The 26,737-nt window shown below is 40.4% G+C and overlaps 1 protein-coding gene across 3 annotated transcripts in view; it reads right to left on the minus strand.

Moving 5' to 3' along the window:
• arhgef10la (Rho guanine nucleotide exchange factor (GEF) 10-like a) overlaps positions 1-26,737 on the minus strand; it is a 114,931-nt gene that overhangs the window by 70,777 nt on the left and 17,417 nt on the right. Inside the window, exons 3-15 of one of the 3 annotated variants that reach the window (XM_026167151.2) lie at positions 25,859-25,886; positions 18,249-18,409; positions 16,228-16,305; positions 16,004-16,131; positions 14,693-14,788; positions 13,843-13,951; positions 12,655-12,755; positions 12,181-12,258; positions 9,895-10,074; positions 8,656-8,772; positions 3,873-3,965; positions 2,943-3,113; positions 812-957 (exon numbers count right to left, since the gene is read on the minus strand). In XM_026167151.2, coding sequence (XP_026022936.2) covers positions 812-957; positions 2,943-3,113; positions 3,873-3,965; positions 8,656-8,772; positions 9,895-10,074; positions 12,181-12,258; positions 12,655-12,755; positions 13,843-13,951; positions 14,693-14,788; positions 16,004-16,131; positions 16,228-16,305; positions 18,249-18,409; positions 25,859-25,886 — 1,486 coding nt within the window. Of the gene's footprint in view, positions 1-811; positions 958-2,942; positions 3,114-3,872; positions 3,966-8,655; positions 8,773-9,894; positions 10,075-12,180; positions 12,259-12,654; positions 12,756-13,842; positions 13,952-14,692; positions 14,789-16,003; positions 16,135-16,227; positions 16,306-18,248; positions 18,410-25,858; positions 25,887-26,737 lie in introns of all 3 variants that reach the window. The other 2 variants (XM_026167150.2, XM_026167152.2) reach the window with 2 other exon arrangements.

Consider the following 26,737-nt stretch of genomic DNA (forward strand, 5'->3'; position numbering starts at 1 on the left):
CTACACCAAACACTCGATGGAACGAGATGCTCTGCGAAATGTTACAAAGGTGGTTGGTAGTGGGAATTAGAATTTTTATGATCACCCATGTTCCTCACCAAAATTGTACCCCTGGCTGTGAGGAGGAGTTCATTGCTATTCATGTATTCCTGTAATCACGCAGACAATCAACATTGTGATCGGTTTGTCAAGTTCCTGGAGGGCAGACAAAGTCAACTTCGGGACACTCGAGTTGAATGAGACGAAGAGTGATAATTGCTTTGAAGGCTGAACAAGAAGGCTTTAAGCGACATCTTTGACAGGGGCTTTGCAAAATATACAAAATCCCTTTCCTGTTTACTTCTCTCAAGAAAGAGAGGGACAGACAGAAAGAGACAGGGAAGAGTGAGAGAAATGCAGAAAGAGAGTGAGCGAGAGAGATGTGATCAATGGTGCTGTCACATAAGATAAATTGGACAGAAACCAAAAAATGTTTTATGTCAGTAATCTAGAAGTCCTGAAGCTGTAGTTAGGTATTCTACCATTTGTTTAAAGCTGATAAAGCTGCTGCAATTCCAGATAGTGCTCAAAACCCCTAGCAGCTATTTCTCTTTACTATGCAGTTTGCCAAAATATCTTTGCGAAACCTAGGGCACAACATTAGAGCCTTTTGCCACCTAATAGCAATTTCTTCTAACCGTGCAGCGTACCACACTGTCTTTTCGCAACTTGCACACAACTTCATGCTAGAACTACACATTAGGAACGCATTAGCAAAGTGTTCTAGGATGCAAGGGCATTTAGCTCAATTTGCTCTACAAGAGGGACTTACTTGACATTTATGTTGGCACAGATGAGTACATCATCAAAGAGGAAGACCTTTCTCTCCTTCGACTTCAGGACTTGTCCCCGCTCACCATACACAGTCTCAATAAGCGTCTCACAAAGGACGAGTGACCCCTGCTCCGAGTTCAGTTGCTAAAAGGGACACAGCAATCAGATCAGAGGCACAGAAGACAGTATCACAAAGGGCCAGTCCTCTGGAGTTCAGTGCCTGGAGGACGCACAAGTCAGGCTTGGAGGAACAGATGTCTCATCAGGGATTAGCAACACACTCATCCTTCCCAAGGTCGTTTAATGTGTGTGTCCTGAATGTATACGCAAATACATCTAAAGCACGTTTATTCTACAGACTTAGTTAAAGTAAGCCCACGCATGCCCTTCTGCCTATCTCTGCTTTTCATACTATTCTTAAGTAATGAGAGAGGATCATAAAGCCAACCTTCAGTTTAATTTGAGGGCAAGAAAGGTTTGCCCGGATTTTTTTCGCCCAATGCTTCAGAAATATGCTTACAATTATTCCTTGTCCTGTTGCCTATACTATGCTCTCCACCATCCCACTAACACAGAATCCAAACTGGCTTAGCTTATGAACACTTGGACATGCAATCCTTTCCACCACAACAGGGCAACTACACGGGTATACAAATGCATTAGCTGTTGCGTGCACCCCTTTAACACGAACACCCACACAGAGACACAGTTAAAGAATCCAATAACAGATGGAATTTATGCTACACTATGTTGGCACATGCTTTCCTTTTCAGTCATCCATATGTTTGTCTAAGAGAAATGGCAAAGGAAAGCTTTTTATCACTTTGGTCCAGCTTCTTTTATGACTGGCTAAATCAATACTTTTATTTTATGCACACTGCACCAAAATAAGCTAGACTCATCACAATTAAAAGAATACCACTGTAGTGCAAGCACCAGGTTAAGTTCAAAGATGAAGCTCACATCCTGATACATTGATGTTTGTGCTCGCTAAAAGGCACGAATTTGAGCAAATAATGAAACTCTCTGCTGCGTTCATTCTACAACCTGCAGTGCAACAACGCAGCTGACCACATTTCAGAAAACAGAATGTCCTATCTACAAGAAGTAGCTGATTTTGGCTCAGATAGCTCACAGAATGACTCATTAGTCTGACTTGGACTGCTATTTGATGGGCACAAAACCATACAGCTCCTTCGAGATGTGGGCTCTTATGAGAATACATTCTTAAAGTCTTCAAGCATCAATAGACACACACGGCAGTGCACTGTGCATGTGCGCTCATGTGAGTGCATTTGTGTATGTGCGTGTATGAAACTCTCTCGCATGGTTATCTGTCCTGTTCTGGTGACTTAGATACTTTGAGACAAAGAATGAATATTTCATTGGATAGTTATGGGGGCAATAGAGGCGAGTGTTTCCTATTGGAATTCTGCAGTGTCACCGCAGCAAATGGAATTCTGTGTGAGTGGAGGAGATTGGCCGAATCAGCTCATCTCGGAGTCCTGGAAAGCAGGGGCTGATAGAGAGAAGTAAAAAGGGGAGGGTGAAAAAGTGAAGAAGACAGAGAAAAAAGCAGTCACACTAGAGAAAGAGAAGAAGAGTATATAAGCTGAGTGAGAAGGTAAGCAAGAGAGTAAGCAATGGAGTGCAAGAGGGGAATAGAGAGGAGGTAAAGAGGAGAGAGAGGGAGAAAGGAAGAGGGAGAGCGACAGGGTGAAAGAGATAGCTCTCTTACAGTTTCCAATTAAATGTCTCATTTACCCCCTAATTCTTCTTATTCAGAGCAGCATTTGTTCAGATTCGCAGCAGCAGGACTGTAATTTCAGAGTGGTAATGGAGAAGCAACGCCTCTGCCACTGCATTTGGTACTGTTTTGGGATGATAATGGGCATCGTTTCTATGAGGTAATTTCTCTAAATAAAAATGCCTCCCTAGATTAATGTTTGGGAAAGTGATATAAGTGATTGCTTTATACTAGTTTAATTTTAGGTGTTTGGCTCACAGTGATAACAACACGTGGAGTTAGAGGGCTCAGTGGACTGGTTCACAGCTGATTTGATTGGGGCATATGTACGTGTGTGCAAATGTAGATATGTTTATGCGGGAGTGCATGCGTATCCAGTCACCTTACTGAGCAAGCGATCACTAACGCTGCGGGCTAGCTGCTGAGTCTCTGCAATCTGGTCGGCTACTCGTTTCTGTTCATTCAGCTTCTCGGCCAGCACCTCTAGCTCTGTGAGAGCAAGCTGCAGGGGCAGGCGATCCACATGTCCTTTTGGCGTATTCTTAAGCATGTCCTAAAAAAGGTCACAAAAAAGTTTTAAGTAAAGGTATAACTTGTTAGAATTATAAGCCGTTCAGTGTTTTTACCTTTATCCTAAAATACAATGAATTAATGTGGCCTGAAGGATCAAATGCTCACTGTATGTTTATCACACTGATCTTCCAGTGTTAGCTCTATAAAGCACACAATCAACAAAACAGATTTAAAACCCCCAGATGTCTGTTAACATGCTTGTGCTGTGCCTTCCATCTGCATCTATGACCCAGTGAAAAGTCAAATGTTTTCTTGATATGCATCTCAGCTGCACCTTCAGGTCTACTTCCCTGTAATGTGTGATTTAATGCATACACTTCTTCTTTAGAGTACTGAGTTTAGGCTGGAAGAAAATGCCTGATTCACATTCATAACTTATCTTTGGAATTCATGGATAATCAATGCCTACTGAGGGATGAAATGAGCTACTGCAGATCCAGCAAGTCAAGCTCAAATCCAAATCTTTGCTCAAAATGGAAAATGGAAGCTAGGACATAAAGACAGCAATATGAAAAACTGATGTGGCTAGCTACTTTTCGTGCTTTGAAAGTATGCGAGGAAATGTACTTTGGAGTTAAAACCCATAATCCATTGCATTGCAGCTTTTCATCTTTATTAGTCTATATACTCAGCCTTTAATGTGACCAAGGTTTCTTATATTGAAAGCAAGTAAGACATAAAGAGATTGATTAAAATAAAAGAAATAAAATTACTAGGCTCTAAAAACAACACTTTATACCTGCAGGAGCAGTATGAACTGAGGGAATCGCTGAATGGGCTTAACCATCAGGCCATATAGAGTGATCCGATCAACACTTGATGCCTGCTTTTTCTGAAACCAAAAGCAAAAAGAAAACAGAGTTGTGCAGTTAGAGAAAACGTCTTTCAAAAAAGGCCATTAAGAGGAAACTATGTTATTCCGGCTTTAAAAGGATCTAGTCAGAATTCTCTTTAGACCACGTGTGGGTGTGTGAGTGGGTGAATAAGATATGAAAAACAGGGTGTATTAGTCATATGAGTGCATAAAAGGGGAGTTTCTTTGAGTGTGTTATGTCTAATGTATTTCTGTGGGTGCAGGTCAGGAAAAGATATCGTTTGGTGCAGTGTTAAGTCTATGACATGATGACACCGCCAGTGTAAAAAGACAAATCACTGGACCTATTTAATAGACTGTATGGTGGAACAGTTTGGATAAACCAAACTGTAAAAAAGAAATATTGAAAAAGACCAGAAGGCGTTTTGCATCTCATTTTTTATGTTTAGGAACTAAAACATAAACTGTTTTGCTGATCATTATTGACTTTAGTTTGGACTGCTATTTGAAATAGGATAGGTTGTCAGTTACGGACAACAGGCATGTCTGTGCTGAGGGGGAATTGGATTTGGCCAAACATCCCTTTGAGCCCATCGAGTATGGTTCTGGTGGAGCATTAATGCTGGTGGGAGTCATTGGTGTATGACATTTTATGTTGTGTGTAATGCACCCTAGATTAGATGCAATTATGTGCTAGTGGTCCCTGTTAGTAGAATCATGGGACAAGAAAACTGACTGATTTTCTTCAACAGTGATTTAAACCAGTTAACAAGTGAAACGAGAGTATTTTGTCCATGTTCACTTTCAAAAGTCCATAATTTAATGTAATTTGAATATTATACAAATAATATACGAATGCTACTCCCGTGCCACTCGCTGGAAATGAGCTTCCATCCTCAAATGAAAGAAGAAATTCATGAAAAAAGCTGACGACTACCTCCACTATTAGCTCATCATATTTTCTCACATATCTCCTTTATGATCCCATACTGGCTATCATGAAAATGCATCAGCAAGAATTAAGAAAACACAGTCTTTCATAGAAAACAACACCTCTGTGCTACTGGTTTTTTATTCATTACATGTCATAATTCCATTAGTTTTTGATCATGCAGTGTTATCAAAGACCAGTGTTTCTTAATGATGGCAAAAGATTTGAACTTGTTTCTTGTCCATCAGTTGTGGCTCAATAGTGTTCCTTGTAAATGGGCTTTAAGACGAGACATCTTGTATAAAGAAAATACTAACACAGAAGACAAGTTACACACAATCATTTGACAAAGACAAGTTGGCAGTAGTCTGCAACCACCCTCCTATTCAAACACAATTGCAAGTACAAGGCAGTGATCTCTAAGATCGTATCTACCTGATCTAATGTTCACACACTGACAAACACAACTTTTTTAAGGTAACTTAACAAACCAAAGGTGACCCCTGAGTGGAAGAATTTCAAATGATCAGATTAAAATCTTTTTCACCACATCTGGCCAAGGCAAGACGTCATTGGAGATGGGCTCTTTCCTGCTTGGTGCACTAAAATGTTTGAGTGGTGTCAGGCAGTTGAAGGTGAGAGCAGTTTTAAAAAGAACGTCTCTATTTCCCTTTTGGAGGGCAGTCATGTACAGTCAAATCTGTCTAACACAGATGGCCTATAAAACCATAATACTGTCTCAGATAATCTGAATGCCGTAGACGTTCACCTGACTCCTCATTCAGGACATGATCTGAATACTCTCACTTAATAGAGAGGTCGTGGGAAACACCAAGTGAGGCAGAGTAGGACTCCTCGTTCCACACTAATAAGAAGTGTCCAGAAAAACCCTGGAGTTGCTTCTTAATATATGAGGAACTAAAAGGTATCTCCATTAAGAGAGTTAGAAAGACGGGGGTGGGGGGGGGGTTAACTGTTTTAACCATGTAACATCAACATCAGCTCCCACCAGAGATAAAAGTGGGCCAAAATGATTGGGAACTAGGTGTTAAAGCACCTGCAATTAATGAGTAATTAAATCTGATAGGCAGTTTAATACATAATATTAATCGGGTTAATTTTTTATGAGCTGCAGCCTGGTGATGCTTCCAGCTGATGCAAAACAGATACTCAATCAACAAATCAGAAAGTAATGTTACCCCATGGTGCTGCCGGCAATCTCAACACATCCTCGTTTTTCTTCCCATGTCTGTCACGTGCGCTCGCATGCAGATGGCATTAAAGTTGCAACAGTTCCCCATACAGCCTTTAAAAATGCTCATCAAATATCACCAAACACATAAACTGTTTCTGTGCAGTTTGACTCAGAATCAGTCTGCTAGCTAAAGGCACAGTTGCTGTATTTTCCAGATAAGAGAAGAAATGTTAATGTGTGAGAAGGCTATTCTCACAGATGGAAAAAGATCAAGTTTATGCTTTAAGTTTAATCACAATATCCCCAATTCTCTGTCAATGGATTTATCCCATTATTCCATATTATGAAATGTCATTTACAACAAACTGGATTCCTTTGATTTAGATTTTTGTTCCTGGACAGTAAATAGACTGCAATGGCCACGGTTATTGTCAGGTTAGGTTACAGTTAACTGAAGAGATATTACAAGAGACATACGTGACACTAAACCAGTGCTAAATCAGAATCAATGAGGGATTCCAGTATGGTGGTCGAAATGCAAAAAGAAAACGCTTTTTTAAATCCTATCTGGAGACACAGTCAGCAGACTTTTTAAGGATTTATTTATCAGATTTTATTAATCATTCTATGCATTTTTTTTTTAAACGAGAGCAAATTTTATGCAGCGCTTGTTTCCAAATGGTTGTTGTTGTTTGTTAACAGTTATCAATTTCAATGAATTTTAAGTAGGTAATGCTCACTGGTGTTATTTGCTGTTGAAGTTCACCTTTACACTGGCTTTTTACCAGGTAGAGGTTTAAAACACAAAAAGCAGTAAACTTCAAAGCACCACCAGCACAGGTCTGCTGAACACAGCCAATAATCAAAGACTGTGCCAAAGAAAACAAATTAACTGGAGCTCAAAGTACAAATTGCTTTGTGGCCTATTTCTAATTTAGTCATTTAACCACTGCACTGCTGTGCCAAAAATTGGGATTCCTCCACCTATTTTAACTTCTGATTACCACATCAAGGTTCTTAAAATGAGATCCAAAGCAAAAAAAAAAAAGTTCAAAGTGGTATCCAAGGAGAAAACATCTGTTTCTGTGATGACATCTAGAAAATAAATTGTACTTTGTGACAGCCACAATGTAGGATGATGCAACAAAGCCCCATTTTGTCATTCAAACCACTGTCTGCAAAGTATCTGTTGCTGTGTCAGAGCTACGAAGCAGGCGAGGAAGAGGCAAAAAGCACATAGCAGATCGGCACATGTATGATCAATCAATCAAATTATTTTATTTTAAAGCAAGCACCTGCCAATGTCACCAGAAATATAACCACTTTTACCTTGCTGCCTAAAGCTGTGTTTGCAACCTAAACATCAAACAGCAAGATGCCTCAGCATTTACCGACATGACGTAAATGATTGAACTTTCCCCCATGTTAATTTTATTTTGGGGGAAAGTATTTTATTTTTTCACATTAGAAATTGACATCAATTTCTAATGTGAAAAAAGGGGAATAGGGCAAGACTGGATTGGACCTATCAAGTGCACACTTCCCTCCACAGCTGCCATGAACTACATTAGGCCAGTGACATCTCCAGCAGGGTTAATAACAAGTCTTGCCATCCAAGAACAAGCTCACTTCACATTTGCTCTACTAACGGAACTTGCGATCTGGATTAAGCTACACTTTAATGCGGGTAAGTACAAAATGTCTAACAGTACCATTAGTGCAAAGTTGAATCAACGAGGAGTACTTACAGTCATAGTGTTTCTGAGATTTTATGTATTGTCTGATTTAACCCTATATGTAAATCACTATCAACTGATGTGTACTGAACTCACTAAGTTGCACATCTACAACTATAGCTGTCATTTTGCTGTCACAGTGAAATAACATGATAATGTCACTGCTGCTGCAATATTTGAAAAAGAACCCATTAAAACCTTCATGAGTTCAGTGTTTTTTCTTCTTTATGTCCATGTAATTTGTAATTTTGTTTGTCATCCCATTGGCAGTAAGAGGTGCAACATGCAGTGGGAGAGAAAGAGGAACCTTTCAAGAGAAAGAACAGGACACATTTTATCTGGAGTAACATGCAAGCCTGTCAGCCGGGTGATATGGTTCTGTAAATCAGCATTACAGCTCAATGATCTGGGTCATACTCATGCGTAAATGCTGGGAGCAGAGGGAATTGTTAAATCATTTCATGGCATCCTCCATACACTGTGGTACTTTATTTCCTATCTGTGAGCCCATGATTTCTAATTAATGCCTGAAACATTAAGTAAACAGCAGAGCCTTTAAATCGCACACACGCATACACACTAAATCAGACCATAATTTAATACAATCAATGAGCTGAATCCCAATTTTGTGTAAATAACCACATTTTTATGAACTTAACTATTTGTATGTTTGAAAAAGCGAAAATGTATGATTTAATTATATGGCTCAATGAGATTTGGGGATTTGCTAGATTCAGCGTTTGCTAAACACTAAAAGGGGGAAAAAAATAGGAGCTAAAACACAAATGATTCATATTAATCTGTCAATAAGACAAATATGCACACTATACTCTGGTCGGAGCTCACCTTTAGGAAGTCCAGAAAAGCTGGTTTGGACATGCACGCCTTTTTAATGAGCGCCATGGCATTAGTGAAGTTGTTCACATAGTCACTGTATACATCCAGCACCATGGACTTGGAAAACTGTAGAAACAGAAAGCACAAACAGAAAGCATCATTTTCTGAATCGGAGGCAACAGCTAGACAAGCAGAGGCTCTACCGTGTTTTGGTTTTTATAGCAGAATCCACTGTCCTGTAATTTCCTCTAATATCTCAAATGACTAACCATCCATTTTGCAGGACGACCTGCAACCTTTAATTTTAATGTAAAGAGAAGCCAGGAAATGGATGTTTAAGTATAGTGCTTTAAAATGGTTTGTTTACCATTCCAGTTACTGAAAAACACCCTTCACGAGCCATTTGAGAAGTTGGGCAAAGAGGAATGAGCCGGCAGAGCGAGCGAGTGTGTGTGCATGCATGTGTCTGTGGGGGAAGGGGGTGTGTCCGTTTTGTGTCATTTATTCTCTATCCTCAATTAAACCCACACCAGGCAGCTGATAGTGGCAGTATGAGGTGTAGTGGGGAATTGGCAAATTGCATGAAGGATTTAACCCTCTTTGCTCACACTGCCCCTCAGGATACTGCCTTTCAGATATTACAACAAGCCCTGCAGGTACAGGTACATTACCACATGAAAAAGACCTGCTCAGTGAGGAGTACGCAGTCCCAGTACTCTTGTTTCCAATGTGTCCTCATTTGGTGGTAGGCATTATGATATCAATGGAATAGCACTATAATGGCCAGCAGTGCAGGGAGTCAAATCAGCCCCTCTGATAGGCAAATAATGAGCCAACCTTATGGGTGAGCACATGGCTGAGACTCACATAGGAAAGCTCTTCCTGAACACTACTATTCTAGCGCCAGAAGTTGTAAGCACACATCTCAGAGAGCAGTGGATGCATCGAGGATATTCATCACAACTGTAATTGATTTCATGTTTGGAGTAAACTATGCCTGTTTGCTCAATCTAAAACCTGTAGCTCATTATAACTCTGGTAGCAAAGCCGGTGTTATAATGTTAGCCAGAAATGGTAAAAACAATATGAGTGCCTCTAGACACAATGCAAGACTTCGATTGCATTTTAGAAACAAACAAAGAATGCACGTAAACACACAAACGTGTATAAGACAGCAAATTATCCTCCGGTTTCATTTCTATTTGCCCCACGCACACACCATAAACATGCACATGCACGCACACTAACCGATGCAACAAATAAGTCTCCGATTTTCTCAGTACTGTCCCACTCAGCCACACGTGATGCCAGTGCAATCTGAAACATGGAGTGGCACTGGGTGATCTCCCTGATTCGGTAAAATATAGGCCGGATTTTCCGTGGGCTCAGGATGCGCGGATCAGCTTCCATCAGTGGTCGGTGGTACTCCTGGGGAGATTGTGACAGAAAATTGTGTTTTCATTTTTCTGTATATCAATATACAGTATGTGGGTGGGAGGTTAGGTTCTTAAGAGAGACCAGCAATCCACTCTCTTAAGCACTTCTCTTGTCAGAAGCATAAACAGACATAAACTGCAGGGTAACTGACGCATTTCTTGTGAATCAGGGAGAGAAAGAAAATTCAGTTATTCTGCCTGGAAGCCCAGTAATTCAAGGATTGTAAAATAGCATTTGCCACTAACAAACATGTTCAGAACTCAATGTGACCTGTAATCACAAAAGCCAGAATAATAATGACAAAAAAGAGCTCCCAGCAGTTATAGATTAAAAAAAACAACATGGCGAAAAGAGGCTTAATTCTTCAGTCAGCACTGATGGGTATATTGGCCTATACAGCGTACAGAAATGCCTTGATGCTCTGTGGGTGATAATTAACTTCCTTGAACCTGTTATTGCTGAAGTATAGATATAATGTGTAAGCTGTAAGTTAAAGATAAAAATGTTATTTAACAGAAAATAAAATCAAATGCTGTAACCATGTTGATCATTTTTTCCTCGTACACCATAGATGGTATATAAAAGATGCCCGTATTCACAGTGATCTCTGCTAGGTATAGTTGTTTGAACTGATGATCTTGGAATCTGTGGCTGTTTAGAAATGGCCAACTTGTGTAAATCTATAATTCTCCTTCTAAGGTCTTTGCTGTGTTCCTTAAATTGAGAAGTTAACAGACCTTGGCCTTGTCAAGTAAAAGACATGGAACCTTCAGCACTATTAATCGAAGGATTTAAGCGAGTACACATATATATTTGAAGCCAGACTTTTGACCATGTATAGATTACAGAAAATCCAAAATAAATTCAAACTTGTGCAACCAAGTCATTAAAGATGTATGCTATATAAAAATTCCACTCTGAAAAAAAGAACAGTTCAAAGAAATCATTAAAAGCCCGAAATTGCCATGACGTTATTGCCTATGACGAGCGTATGTAAACTTCTGACCACAGCTGTATGTCTGCTAGAGTTGAGGCACTGTCAGACTGAAGATGGAAACAGAGTGTATTGAGTTGACAGATCTATCTGAAGGAAGAGTCCATTAAATTTTTAAAGTGTGTCCATTATGCTTTTCTGTATTTCCTGTCATATATACACTTGTTACATGCTGGGTGCAACTCTTATTACAGCTGACAAAGTTTAAAATAATGAGCTAGTGTATATGCAAGTAATTGTTATGAACCAAAAACTCGTGCCAAGCTCTAAATGGCTGGATACCAACATTTTTCTTCTACTCTTGGATGTGTATGATGTCAAAGAGGGTCTAAGAGAGGAAATATGGAGCTGGAAATGAGCATTATAACTCAGTGCTAATACTGGAGATAGGGCATTGGCATTGGCATTGGAAAAGGATTTGCTTTCCAAGAGCCCTTCTAGTTGTTTTGCAAGTCTTGTCTGTGCATATCCACCAAACTGATAATTAACATAAAAAAATTTGCTAGGCAACTCAGTATAACTGCAAAGTAGTTTTTCTATGTTATAATACAGAATGTAGTTCTAATAATGGATTTACAATTCTGTATCTAATTGTGGTAGGTATAGATTCTTATTTTCATATGTTTGAAGATACTATTTTTGTATTTATCAGGACTCTCTGACTAAGAAAAGAGAAATTTCAAATGAGCTAATCCAACCTATGTATAATAAGCAATCATGTCACTCAAGAACAAAGGTAGCCCATTCTATCTTTACAATGAAGGATTTTGCTGTGAAGCCACTGATCACTGTTTATTCAATTTCAGTAGGTGCGCCTCTTATTTTTCACCGATTAGGAGATAACAACTCTTTTTCCCTCCAAAAAGGAAGATTAAGGACGAGAAGCTCCACCCCCTTCTATGCAACCACAACTCTGCCTCTCTCCCGCGGCAGCGGTACAACATCACAAAAATGAGGATGGGTATTTTATCAGGATTATTTACACTGAGACACCTCGATAATTTGATTGATACCGCCGCTTCTCTTTTCAGTGTAATTCATAACAGTTAAATTTTGATGATATTGCATGTGGCAGAAGAGGACAACTGGACTAAACAGCTTACCTGCAAGATTCTCCTGAGAGATTCCAGGTAGCTGCGCTCACTCTGAATGATGGAGCCAAGGATATGGCGCCTGACAACCTGCGCACACAACAGACCAGTCAGGAGATCTAGCGCAAAGAAGATATGATTGGGCAGAAGTATGTGTATGCTTTCAGTTAAGCATGGCACAGTTTGATGGATTGAACTATGATAATATGTTTGTCACAGGAGGAAAACACTGAAAGACAGGAAGGTTTGTTTGAACAAGGTTTGCAGCAGACTGCATGAATCACTGGATTTGTTTGACATGAAAGCAACTATTGTACCAGATACAAAACGCAACGCTTTTCGAAAGAGGATGAAAAGTATAGAGTGTGAGGTAAATACTGCGGAAACAATAAATACAATTAACAGCCTCAACTGGAAACACAATAACCATAAAGATGTGACGTTTAGAACATGCACAAGCTTGTGACAAAAAGCCCTCTGATGTACCTGGTGGCTGGTCAGCCCCTCTGGCATCGGGCTCAGCTGTGGGGGAGGATGCTTCACTTCTGACACAGCCACATCCAGATATCCTGCATCATCCTCCTCTTCTGTAGATGTTGAGAAATGGGGGGGAGAAAAGAGAATAACACAAAATGGTTAAAGAGTGCGTATGTGACAGAGATTGAGGCAGGGAGAGCGAGAATAACAAAAATGCAGCCCTCACATCTCACTGCAGTTGGAGAAAAACGGCGACACACTAAGTTTATTACCTCTAAAATATGAAGAGACTTCTGTACTCTCTGAAAAGGGAGCGCAATGGAGAAAGAAGTGAGAGAGTGAAAGCGGGCGAGGCAGAGAGGCCTTTAGAAAAACGAAAAAAAAAAAAAATCTAACAATACTGTATTTCTGTAGGAGTAAAGGAGGCACAAAGGAGTGTGACTGCAAAGACACAACCCAAAACATTCTCATCTGTGCATTGGCACAAAGACATTCGACAGTCTCAAAAATCCCTACTTCACCACTAACCATAAAGACATAAATACCAGAAGCTTCCAAAATTCCAATTAAAGACTTTGGAACGATGACAGAAGACTGGTGGAAAAGAAATACAATGCTGTGTTGATTTCCTTCAATCAATACCTAAAAATAGCAACACTGGCCTCTTTACTTCTTTGTGATGGCTTTTAAGATTTGTTGGAGGTCTGGGTTTAGTGCCTGTGGTTTATGGGGCTGCTCAGTTCTCCATTAATGGATGCTAATCCATTAAGCGAAGGTCCTTATAACGCAACATATATGAGAACGCACGAGGTGCTTCATTCTTCTGCTTTCTCCAGCATCAAAAAAAAAAAAAGAAAAAAAAAAAAGAATAGCTCGACCACACTGTCTGTCGGAAAACTGAGGAAGTGTGTCTGTTTTATTTATTATAGTTATAATCAGTGAGATCTGTTTTTCACAGTGCTTTCATTTCTCCCTGAAGGGATTTGTATAAAGAAAAAGTAAGACTTTCTACTCTCTCTCCCTGAAACACTTCTTTGGCTTGGCTAGCTTTATATACAAGCAACTGCCTATAATTCAAAGTGTCAACTGTAAAGAGTTACAAAACCCAAACTTCATAACTTCCTAAACATAGTATAACTTCTATCCCCAAAAGCCAGTTGACCAAGATTTACAAAGTTTTAGACTTTCCTGCATTACCCAATTGATCTTTTCTCTGCAGGAAGGAAACTTTTCGCATGACGGCTATTTTGGTCCTTTCAAGCCCATCCTTCGTTCCGCTTCTTGCTGCCTTCATGAGCTGCTGAACCTAGTTAGAAAGAGCAGACAGAGACAACAAAGGAGTGTTAGCGCATGAGGAAAGTGCCATGCTGTGGCAACTTGGTAACCTACTGTGCACCTCTGGAGAGAGATGGAGAGAAGTGGCGCTCAGTAGACTCATCATGAATCTCACCATCTGCAACTCCCCGTGGGTCGCTGAACAGGCTCTAATCAGTGAGTCTATGAGCGTATCATGGGAAGATTATGGTAAGAGAGTTCCACATGAGAGCAACAGAGCTGCGTAGCTCATGGCGGGAGAATTCAGCTGACCACAAACTCCACCTTTAGTATCAGAATAGCCCTGCAACAAGACTCCACAGACCCAGAATATACCCAGAGTGCTAGTATTTTTAAACAATGCTACTTCAGGAAAGTAGGTCATTAATTGGGGGCAAGTTGCACTAGTGTTTATGGAAGCAAATAGGCTGAATATTAGTTAATAATTAATGAGTTCCACAAATATATCTTAATATTAAACCAGGCAGGAAAAGAGAGAGTCAGAGAGAGAGACCAATAGACTGACCAGGAATCTTAAATTAAAGTCAGAGTCCACAGGAAAGTTGGGAAGGATGGTATAGCAAGCCAGTTAAGCCTTTACATCAGCTGAGCATACAAGACAGCATATTTCAGCTCAGGGTCAATCCTATTGGCAAACATCTAGCAGAGTGATTTTTAGCTCTCTAAAGACATGGTGAGATATTGCTGTGTTCACTTGCTGCTGGAGATATACCTTGATGTCATAGTTGTGTTTTCCAGACAGCCTCATGGCCAGTTCTCGTTTGGTCCTGGCACACCGTTCCCTCAGCCGACGCACTTCAGGAGTGAGCTACAGGTTTCGGACAAGGAAGGGCAGGGCATAGGTGCGGGTTGTGTTTAGCCACAAAAGGCAAAAGGGGGATGAAAGAGCAGGAAAAAGGAAATAGAAAAGGGAAATGGAGGCAAAGAGATCAAGGCAAAACAAGCAACGAAACACTGGGAATTAATCACAAGCGCAGAGTGAAAGCTGGAAGCACTGCATTGGTCAGAGGGGTTATGCTGTATCAGACTGATGGCCTTTGATTTAGAGAAGGATGGCAGGGGTTTCAGGCAGTTTAGTGAACATATTAAATAAGAAAACTCTATTGCAGGTCTCCCAGGTTTCTTCGGTAAGATGAGAATTTTAGGTATACTTGGTATAAAATTAATTGGACGAAGCTAATTAAAAAAGTATATTTTTGATCAAGGCTGTACTTGCCAAAAAGGGTTACTGGGCTCTAATGGGCCATTAATTGTCAAACCAGTGACGCTGAATCGTTCCTTTTGTTCAGTGGCCTGGGACAAGTTTGCAAAGAGACCTGTGGAGGGATTTTCACAGCACACCCTCGTGTAATTACCTGAACTCATTTTTCTCTCCCTTCACAAGCAGCATTTTGCTACCTATGGTCTCCCTCGCTTCTCAAAGCATTAATTTAACTTGAGCTTCTCTTGGATTACCATGGAGTTATATCAACACCTTCAATATGTAAAAATATGTAAAGGTAGGTGTACATCTATACATTGATAAAGATTCAACTGAGCAAAATACTTTTTTTTATTAGAGTGATTGCAATTTTTTCTTATGCCTGCAACGGTGTATGCGTGTTGAAGGCTGGTGAAGCATGAAAAGAAATGCAGCACATTGTGAATGTGAACACAGTGCCATCATGTGGAAGGACACTCTGAAGCCGAACACTGATTAACAGCATCCTTGGCAGAAAAGAGGCAAAGAGATCTGAGGCTTTTCAAAAAGAAATGCCTTGTGTTTACTTTCATCCCACAATGAAAGTATAAAGCTAGACAGCCTGGTATACATTTTTTATGTTATTTATAGTTTCCTTACAGTTCTATACATTAATAAAGACAACTGCACAGCAGAAGCACCAGATGAAATAGTCACATTGATTTTTTTTTCTATCTGCTGGAAACCAACCAAAACAACCTGGTCAGTCATGATGCCATTTACAATCTGGAGAAATGACAACTTGTGTAGAGAAGGAAACGGATGCATTCACACAGGCTCTACCTTGCTCTTTGTCGGTAGTTTGGCCTCGTTATCAGAATGCTCATCGTAGCTTTCAAACTCACTGGAGCTCCATCCGTTGCCTGCCTCTAACGCACCAGTGTCTCTCTGAACGTCTTCATAGATCATATCTGCTAAACACAAGAGCTATTACACATCAGAAGCTGCATAATGAGATCTATGAGAAAGCAAGCAAGAAAAGTGAATAGGTGTCTACAGCTCCTAACCTTCATCAGGAGAGAGGGGTTCTTCGCTTGGAACATCATCATAGATCACCTCCGAAGCCTCTGCCGTCGGGGGTTCGGCTTCAGTCACGCATAGAGTTGGCAGAGTAAAACAGGAGAGTTGAAATAAACATTGTTGTTCTGACTTGCACCTGCTTTTGTTACATCATTCTTTTATATCTCTCAAAAAAAACAGCAAACACAATCTAACAGAGCTTTACACCGACTGAATGTTTATGCTCGATCTTTTAGACTCTGGGTGTCACTTAGCTTTAGAATATTTCCACATTTATGGCATTAACAGCATTTAAACATCATCATTCACAGGTAGCTCTGCCAAATATCATGTGTATCTTGTGTACTGTTGCCACAACGGCTTTGCCTACATGACATAAGATGATTGTATCAGGCTTGTTTGAGCTATTGACCCATTCTCTCTCCACGCTTGGCAGGATTTGTCATTAACTGCTTTGAGAGTGTTTCAGCCTAATTTAGCTCAGTGAGCTTTATTGATTTGGTCTTAAACTGTGATTTGTCTGCAACACTTTCCCCTAAACCCTGAACAGCAACAATCACTGTTTTCAATTAATCTGACTGAAGATGTGAATTCTATCATGGATTATTGAGTCTAAAATTTAAAATAACCTTGCAATACAAGCCAGAAGATAAACTATTCTTTTCTTTCTCTCTTTTGTCCCCCAACAAAAAAGGATTAGCTCCACAAATGTTCGTTATACCTCGCTTGGTTTCCGATGCCTGTGCATTCAAAGAGGATTCACAACAGAGAAGAAAACAACTGGAGTTGGGCTACCAGCCTGACTCCCAGCATATCGGCAAAGTGACTGGGCCTCTTGGGAACATGGCTTTTTACTTTAAATGTGGTATACCAGAAGTTCTTCCCTGTGTTTTCTTACTTTATAGTTAACTTTTCTCCACAGCAAGAAAATGACGTTTGAATAAACTCATTCTTAGTTCTTACTGCATCTAAAGGCACACTCTAATCCATATAATATCTATGATCACAAAAATATATTCTTGCTTTAAGAAAGAGAAAAAACATAATTATTCACAATGACTCTACACAACTTTGGTTCCAGCGCAGGTTAATCCACATGCAAAATACAAAGTCCGACAATTGAAGACTTTATCTGAAAATGTGGCAAGCGTGAAATAGTAATAAATTTCTCATTAGCATCAGCACAACTGTAGTCATTTTTCTTGCTTTAAGTCAGCTTGCATCTACCATTTTCTGTATTTTAATTTTAGATATCAGGAAGAAAGGTTTAATATACTTCCATTATTTGATCAATTTAACTGCATTGTACGCATTCAGACTAAAGCAGAGGCCCCTGTGTGAAAATGCATCAGAGGGGTGGGACATAAAAAACGTCATGAAGTACTGCAGGGCTCCTTTACATCTCTCGTTTCTGAGCCACCTTCAAACAGCAGCACTGCTGACTGAGTCGAAATCCGAAAGCAATTTTCCCTCATGGAAATGGTACTCTATTGATCCTCGTCCTAAATTAATTGGATTCATGTCATGTCTGGGTAGAAATCAAATCATGGCACAGAATATGTGTGTGTGTGTGAGTCAGTCTGTATTGTATCAGTATATGTTTGAAAGGGGTACATATGTGTTTATACACATGAAGGCATCTTTATGTGTGTCTGGCCTTTCAATGTAGAAATCACTGAGCCATGAGATGACCACAGATTTGTAATATGGTGTTCTTGCCACCTTTGATCAAGGTCAAGAGATGGAATGCGTGATACTAACAAAATACTGTTTACAATTCATATTGCCAGTTTCATTATGGTGTGGTCCACAGTACTGTTTACCCAATTCTGGAGGCTGTATTGGTTTTTCTATCAGATCTATCCGCAATGTGAACACTGTAATACATAGGTGGAATGAGTTGGAGTCCCAAGGCAAGCTTAGGTTTAATCTTTTTTGGTCTGAAATTGAACCCTTGATCTACAATATAAGGTGCACGGTTCACTGTCAATATAATTTAGCTTTGTACCTTCAGGGATGCCCCTCGAGCCTTGCTTGACGGTTTCTTTGCTGTGGTCTCCTGAATCGACCGAGGACACCACAGCTGATGGTGCCACAGGAAGCCCCCGGAGCTCCTCTCCTACACAAGGAACTGAAGCACTGGGCTCATCTGCTTCTGCTGCTGAGGCACTGGAAGGTACCCAAACATTAGCACAGTTAAACTAACACAGAGTTCTGTGTGCCTCATAATAAGTTAATTTCAATGGGAGGAAGGGGAGGCAGAGTGGTTGGAGGTGGGTGGGTGAGTGGGGGGTGGTCGAAAATAGTTCTTTGCTGTTCAAGCGTGCAAATGCACACTCCCTAAAGTGTGACAGAACACATCTTGCTACTGTCAAATTCATGTGACGTTTCTGAAGTAACTTCTTTCGGAAACAGGAACAGAATTCTTTTCCCAATTTGGCTAGCTGTGCAGCTTTACCTCTAACAAAGAGGATGTTTTGTTTTCCCTTTTGTCTTTGTGCTTATTTGATATTTAAGAGAAGTTTCTCCAAGACAAAAACTGATTTCAAAGAAATTGGGTTGGAAGTGATGACAGTTTTTTTTTTTGGTGCATTGGGGAATTCTGGCACCGTCCAACGACCAAAGAAAAGTCTCTAACATAATTTCAGCTTGTTTTCTCATTTGTGTTTCGTTTAATCAAGCGTTTTCAAACATCAAAAGTAAAAGTCAACATAATTTTTAGCAAGCCACCAGAAACAGGAAAATTTCACAGATTTCTATCATATAAATGAACACTAAACCGTACGTGGACATTGTGTCACTATGTGTTTCGATATGCAGTTGTGAAATCAGATCAGAAACCAAGATTAAATTAAGAGGACTGCTTAGCCTCTATAACCTGTCTCATTGCTTTCTTTTTTGTGTATTTTTGAGTTGTTGGGGTTGTTTTAATGGTATTTAGAGGCTCTTTGGTCATGAACATCTTCCTACCAATGCTGAAAATATAATAAAAGCTACATATTGTAGAATTATTGTTTAAATCTTGTGACAGGAATGTTATGCCATTAAAAAAAAACAGTGATACCCTCAGTTGTAACTGGGCTATACTTTGCTGATTCAATTATTCACAAGAACTTTTGCAAAGCCCAAAGTGTGCTACTTGAGTCACTTAACTTGTCCCTGAGCACTGTCATATCATCGTCTGTCATGCCTGAGGCTGACTATAATTACTACTGGCTTTATGAATGAAAACATGCCCTGAACCAGCTATTAAAATCAGACTCTAGCACCACAGGGGGGAATCGTGTTGATACAGCTATCACAATGCTTGTGTTGATGCTGCCAGTGAGGCATTTTTCTCCCCCACATGACTGATAATATGACAGGATCCAGCATGTAGGAGAATCTCATCTACACTAATTAAATTGTCTCTCAGCTAAACACCTCAGCAACACTTGCAATGCCAGTACCAGCAGCAGCAGCTACTCAAGGTGATGGGCAACTGGTAGACAAATGAGACGTGCCAGAAGAATGTTGTCCATGGGAACTGCTGGGGAGGTAGCCTCGCAAGCTTGAAATACACTGTTGGCATTCAACAATCTTGCAAACTGTTATCTTTCACTGCGGGAGCATGCAGAGCGCATACAATGATCAAAGCTAGCAGGAAGGCGTTTGTACCATCTGCGATTTTTGGACTATGGAAAGGTAAGATTAACTGAGTTTTTGTAATGGAAGCATTGCTTGATGGAATTTTAAATGAGCGAGACAGATAAATATGAAGGCATGCCGGCTCGGATGTCGCCCGGATCAACAAGGTCCGCGTCACACCAGGCAAGACCCCAGGTGCAGGCTGTGTAAAGATACTGCGCAGGACCCTCAAGCTCCCAGGCCTCTGGTAGAGGACCCGAGCTTGAAGGATAAACCGCCCGCAGGGGCGTGCTGGGTGTATATATATATATATATATATAAATAAAACGTCAGTTGTCGTTTGTGCCATGTTTCCCTGTTGCACAATAAGCGCCTGCCCCATAGGTGGAAGCAGATACGCCTTGCCAACATGTTGTATTACAGCTACTGATAATACCGTTTGGTTTTACAGTGGTGTCTAGTTCTGCAAAGTATTACTCTGATGCATTGTCTATGATGTGGCATCATTCATCTCAATCTGAAGGACAAAAAGGATCTCCTCCCACATGAAAACAAAAAAGAGCTATTTCTCATCACATTTCTTGCAATGAACTGATCTCTTGTCATTAAAATTACTTGTGTGGGAAAAGAGCAGAGTCAGAACAATAGTGATACACAGATTGCCTCCCTGACTGTGTGCATTCATGTCAAGTATGAGTAATTTGAGCAGGGTAGCAATCGATCCAGGAATATTTCTGCGCACCCCCGTCACAACTTATCTCTGCCTATAAGCCCTAGTGAGTCATATAGCTTAAGGAGAGAAAGAGGAATGATTTTCCAATGCAAATGACATCGCCTGGGGCAGAGCACAGCCTAAAGTGGAAGCTGCTTGAATGCAAATACTGCATTTCCATCTGTTTCCATTCTCTTTACCAACAGCACCAGAGCAGTGCAATATGCCAAATCTCTGCCCGTTTTAGCCCCTCGATCTCTCCTGATCATCTCAGATAGAGCTAAAAGGAAAAGTGACCCTTTGGAATTATCAGAATTTCTCTGGTGATTGCTCATAATATGTGTGGTAGAAAGGACCCAAAGCACACAGTGTTATAGACACGTGACTGACTTTATTTACAATTTGCTTCCTGCTCATAAGGCTTTTCAGCCACCTCTTTCTGTGCAGCACACCTTCCCCCTGGTCTCGGCATCCTACTAAGGGAAGGCGTGGCCATGCGATGGAAAACCTCCCCTGACACCACACATCCCGCCATTGCCCCGCCATTGCCCCCCCATTGCCCAACTTAGGCCGGGGAGCTATCTGGCCTAGCCTGCTCTCCATACCAATGTGCTCAAAAGGGTCCTCCACTAATGGCAAAGGGCGCAAAGGTTTTTTTTGGTATGGCCGGTCAGTTGACCAGCTCACATCCCAGGCTGGACACGCACCATCGATGCAGATCCCCCCAAATGCACGGGCAGTAATTTGGGCCATAATTCATTCCAGAGTATTGTCATATCCCATAATCCCTTCCACTGGGTTATAATGAGCCGCCTGGAGATTCATTTCGCAGCAGCTCTTAGGCGCCAACAGCTGGGTGTGTTCCTCTTCTGTGCGAGTGTCACGACTCACTCGCTAAAGCCTATCTTTAATCAATACAAAATGCGGGTAGGTCAGCGCTGCATCAGGGCACACCGTGTGACCATCAATTCTTATCACTTGGTGAAAGGCTGAGCGTAAGGTGTCATCACGATGCTGTTCAAGTGGAAAATCTCCCATGGAGTGAATTACCGGAGCCGGCGGGGCCCTGTCATCTCCTTCTCACCAGAGTAAGTGTCCGACGACCCCCACGTCACCGCTGAGTGCAGCGCAGACACTACACGCCACTAAACGTTGTGAACACATCCCCAGCTGAACCACAAACCACACCCCGCCACAGTGATCTGAATGATCTTCATCTAAGTCAATGTGTCCAAACATAATTTAAAGAACAAACAATAAACAGTAGCACTTTTAGTGTTTTTATTAAGCACACTGAGGCTACGTCCACACGTACACGGGTATTTTTGAAAACTGAGATTTTCTGTTTTCGTTCTAAAAAATAATCCCGTCCACACTTAAAGGCAGAAATGAAGGAAAACACGGCTATGAACATGCCAAAGCAGCAGGTGGCGATATATTCCTAACCATGCAGAAATGTTGGCCAATCAGAAGTCTAGAAGCCTCGGTGGGAAAAAGTAAACAAAGCTGGGGCATAAAAGCAGAACCGAGTCGTATGTGTGGAGGGACAGTAACTGTGTGTGTATATGTAAGCATTTAAACACTGCAGAGAGTAGAATTAACAGTATTGTAGAAATTCATTTGACCGAAACAATAACGTGGCGCACAGTGTGACGTCAAAAAATGCGCACACCTTTGACGCTGTGTTTTCTGCGTTTTTCTCGTCCACACGTAAATGCAAAAACGGAGTTTTCAAAAATATCCACCCTGGCCGGAGTTTTTAAAAATCTCCGTTTTCAGTGACCAAAAACGCCGTTTACGTGTGGACGAAAGGTGCAAACGCATAGAAAAATCTACTACTTATCCTGAACCTTTTCCAAATTGCACACTGTGTTAATGCCAAGCTTTTCTGTACAGCAATCACAGACTCCAATTAGACTGCACTGCAAGTCTTGAGTTCATGGCTTCTCATTATATTTATATACTAGTTTGCTTTGAATGTTTTTACAGAATCATCTTTGTTTCTTTTTCGTTCACAGCAACACCAACAGAGGGAAACACAAGGTGAGAGTTCTTCAAACAAAGTGGCTGTGAAAAATAAATGCGTTCTTCATGGTAGATTAGACACGTTGCTTTCCAAGGGCAAATGTGTAAAGTTCCCCGCAAAGTTGCAAAAGGGAAAAAAAGGTGAAGGCAAAAAACTTCTGTGGGGAAAAACAACAAAAAGTGAAAAAGGAAAGTTATTCGGTAAGGTTAAGGCTCTGTGTGCATAAAACAGATGCATGCAGACACGTTGTCATGGTATCTTTTGTGCTAATCTTTTCACTGCTGGGGTTCCGTGTCATCCGTTTAATGAAAACTATCTGTCAAGTGTTAAAATGTGAAGTCAGAGGTAAATGCTGGTATCAAACACTGACATGCACATAAAACTCAGGAGAGAAGTGCTGCTTTGAGCCTAATAGCTGTAACGAGCTGATGTGCTGTCATAGCAGTGCTAAAAAAAAAACACACATATTTCTACAATAACATTCGCAAAGTAATTTTGGCAATATTATTCTAAAACTGCTGACAGATTTAGTGGATGTGCTGACAGTCTTAACACCTTGATTGTGGAAAGTGCTATTGATAGCTTTTCTTTAAAAGGCAGACTATTGACTAAACCAAACTGGAAATGTGCACTCAGCACAAATCTTCCTGAATGAGAAATTGCCAAGACCTCGCTGTGACTTTATCGCACACACACAGGCACGCAAGCACACACGTATATAATCATTTATGAGCTCACATATGCACACAGCAGAAATGTACACAAACAGACACGCTCACACCTGTGTACAAACACAGGCAACTTCTCTCAGCACAGGAAAGTCGACAGGAATCCAAACTATCAGCAGAGGTTTCTGAACACACTTCCTAGAAGCACAGGTGGGAGACCTCATGGTTTCCATCAAGCAAGCACAGAGGGTAGAGAGAAATTATTCTGATGAGATCTCAAACCAAAGGGGGTTTTTTGGTCTTTTTTTGTAGTTTTAATGTTTTTTTCATAGACAGAACTAAAAACAATAGAACTGCACACAAGGTCAGTGTGTAAAAGATAGTACAAAAAGCAGTATAAGCTACAAAGCTAAGAAGAACAAAAAACAGCTAAATTTTCCAGCACAATCCCCAGATATTTGATCGGAGCACCAGGGAATTCAGAGGCCAAGTCAATACCTAAATCTATTCCGAAACTATTTTTGTAGTAGAGTAAGAGCTATAATTCTGCCGAAGCACGACACTGATAAATAAAATCTAAATCAATGCTAAGACAAAGTATACTGCCCATAGCGTGCCTCTGCAGCCTTTTTTAAATAGTGTGTCCTGCTGCCACATAGACAGTCAACCACACGGTGTAACAGCAAACGTGACTCATCAGACCACGTCTACTTCCATTCACTCACATGCCTATTAAAGCACTTTCAACATAGGAGATGGGGTCAGTGTGGGCTCTTTGACCAGTCTGTCGCTACATATATCCACACACAGCAATCTTTCCTGTGTTCTGACACCTTTCTATCACTGACATTGTACAGCTTTTTTCTTAAATGTGTGCCAGAATATCTCTCCTGTGGGACTGAAACACACGGGTCAGTTTTTGCTCTACACTTGAGTCGTGAATCCTGAGTGATTATAGGTAGATAGAACTGTCCTTTTTTAAAGCAAACATACCACTTAGAATCTAGGATAATCTACCTCTTGATAAGTTCAGCTGTAACTATATAACCAGTGTAAGTCAAGTGTTTGTATATTGCGGCTAATTTCAGTGTTCACTTTATTTTCATTATTATTGACTGGCGCAATGGATTTTACCTTTGGGGATTTAATAGGATGACTGCCTTTCAAGCTTACGGTGAGTTCAAACACACCATGAGCTGAAATATGCTTTGGAGAAACTCTAATTCTGCCCGTTAGTGTCTGGGTTTCTGTTCTGTAAGTGACTTTGACTGCTGACCTCCCCGTGGAGAGCAGGAGGCAAAAAGACAGTTTCCTTAGTGGAATCAATAAACTATCAAATCATCATTTACTATGCAGACGCCTCACAGCAAATCATCTTAACTGCATGAAAGATGATTTCTGACTGCATCAATATCAAGGTCATTTCATGCACCTTCTCAGGAATGGATATTTTGTCTGCTGTTCATTTTACATTTCCAATGATTCAGAGTCAGGTACTGGATTATCATATATTCATGGATGTAGAAAGTTTCATTCGTGAATGTCAAATATTATATGTAATATTTCCAAAAGCACAACAAAAATAAGTAAAATGTACTCCCCGTGGAAGAGAACCACGCAGTTAGTATTATGCGCCAAGTTATGCCGTGATCTGCCTCCTAATGTCCCTGTACACCCACACAAGCATATTCAGCTATTCTGGCTGATTAGACCACTCCTCAGGTTGGAGGCAGTCAGACTTCTGCTTGGAATTATGTGAGGACTCTGTGTACAGATATGAGTACATGGAGTCCTCCCCCACAACTCAGAGCAAAGCTAACAGGCGAGGGAGGGAGCTGTCATTTATAGTCATACACGCCCACACAGTTCTAAGAAGTCTAATCAGCAACAACACCAACAACAAAAAAAAATGGAATGAACTTGTGGGCGTTCCATATGTGCAGGGCTTTAACAGGTACCACAACACTTATACAATGAAGAATAATGGAATTCAATTTGTTCTACTCAAAGCAATAACAAAAACAAACACACGGGTCTTCGCAGAAACGCTGTCCCCGTTTTTGTAATCGACATGCACCTCACTGTCAGTACATGCATACATTTAGACTTGCTTCATTTCCACTAGGGAGACATTTGCAAAGGATAATGGAGAGAAACCAGGTCTAGTCTTTACTATGTAAAGTGTGCTAAGTTGATATATGTTATGATTTGGTGCTATATGAAGAAAACTAAATTGCATTGCAAAAAAGACTTGCAAAATTTACATTACTACATTAGGAATTCTAGATGAGGCTAATCCTAATATACTGTATGCATCATTGTGAGTCAGGCAATCCAGTGATTTCCCTCTAGAACTGTATCAGCAGAAGCACTTCATACTTGACATCACCTCGTCATTATCTGTGACATGTCATCTGGCATCTAAATGTTATAACGTCACAGTATCTCCCACTCAATGTCGTGTTTGGATGAAGTGCAAGCATGACATTATCGCAGGCGTAATGACATAATAGTAATGAGTTTACTTTCTCCACCACCCTTTAGTGATTTTCCCCATGGTCTGATCATAATCAAAGGCAACTTACCAGTTGGGTGACTCAGTAACTGGAACATCTGTCAAAAAGAGCAAAACAGCAAGCATGAGGCAAATTATTCCGAAGAAAATGAAGCACTACGTACAAACTTTAAAATGAAACTTTACCACGTGATAAAAAGACATTTTGTGACTCTGGTGTATTTATTATTTATTTACTACTCGTATGCAGAAATTTTCATAAACTAAATTTGTGTTTAGAATTTAAATAAAATCATGAGTGTTACTAAAAGTGAAGCAATATGTGTATAAACCACAGCTAAAAGTGATTTGCATGATTGTAATGTATTCTGATGGCATACGTTCTGTACAAAAAAAAAAAAAAAGGTGCCCTTAATCAAAGGCTACAATCAATCTACTTTGGCACCTTTCACAAAAGCTTGAGTCATCCAAGTGAGGGAAGAATCTACATTTTAGCTGCTCTCAGCTCTCGATTACATAAGACCTCCACTACACACTGTTATCGACACTCAGAATTCCCCTACGCATCTCACAGCCCACTTAACGGATTACCACACATACTTGCTAAAAAAGCTTTTTAATTAAGGACTAATCACTCCACTTTGTCCAACAGAACTTCTCCAAGACCTAAATCTCCCTCTTTATCTGAGCATGTACTTACCAGGGCCTATTTGGCAACATTAGCCAGGTAGTAAATATCAGGGTTCATACGCCTTTTTCAGGATCAAATTCAAGCTTTTTAAGCACTTTCAAGGTCCCTTTTCAAACTTTTCCAGCACCGGCCTCAGTGTGAGCTTGAAGACATTTATAGTGTTTAAGTAGTTTAATGTGTAGGTGCTGATGATAAACACATTTTGAATGAAAGCCGGGGAACTCTGGTACTTAGCACAGAAACAAATGACTTGTCTTT

This window comes from Astatotilapia calliptera, chromosome 5 (assembly GCF_964374335.1).
Source record: "Astatotilapia calliptera chromosome 5, fAstCal68.1, whole genome shotgun sequence".
In the NCBI taxonomy this organism is placed as follows: Eukaryota; Metazoa; Chordata; class Actinopteri; order Cichliformes; family Cichlidae; genus Astatotilapia; species Astatotilapia calliptera.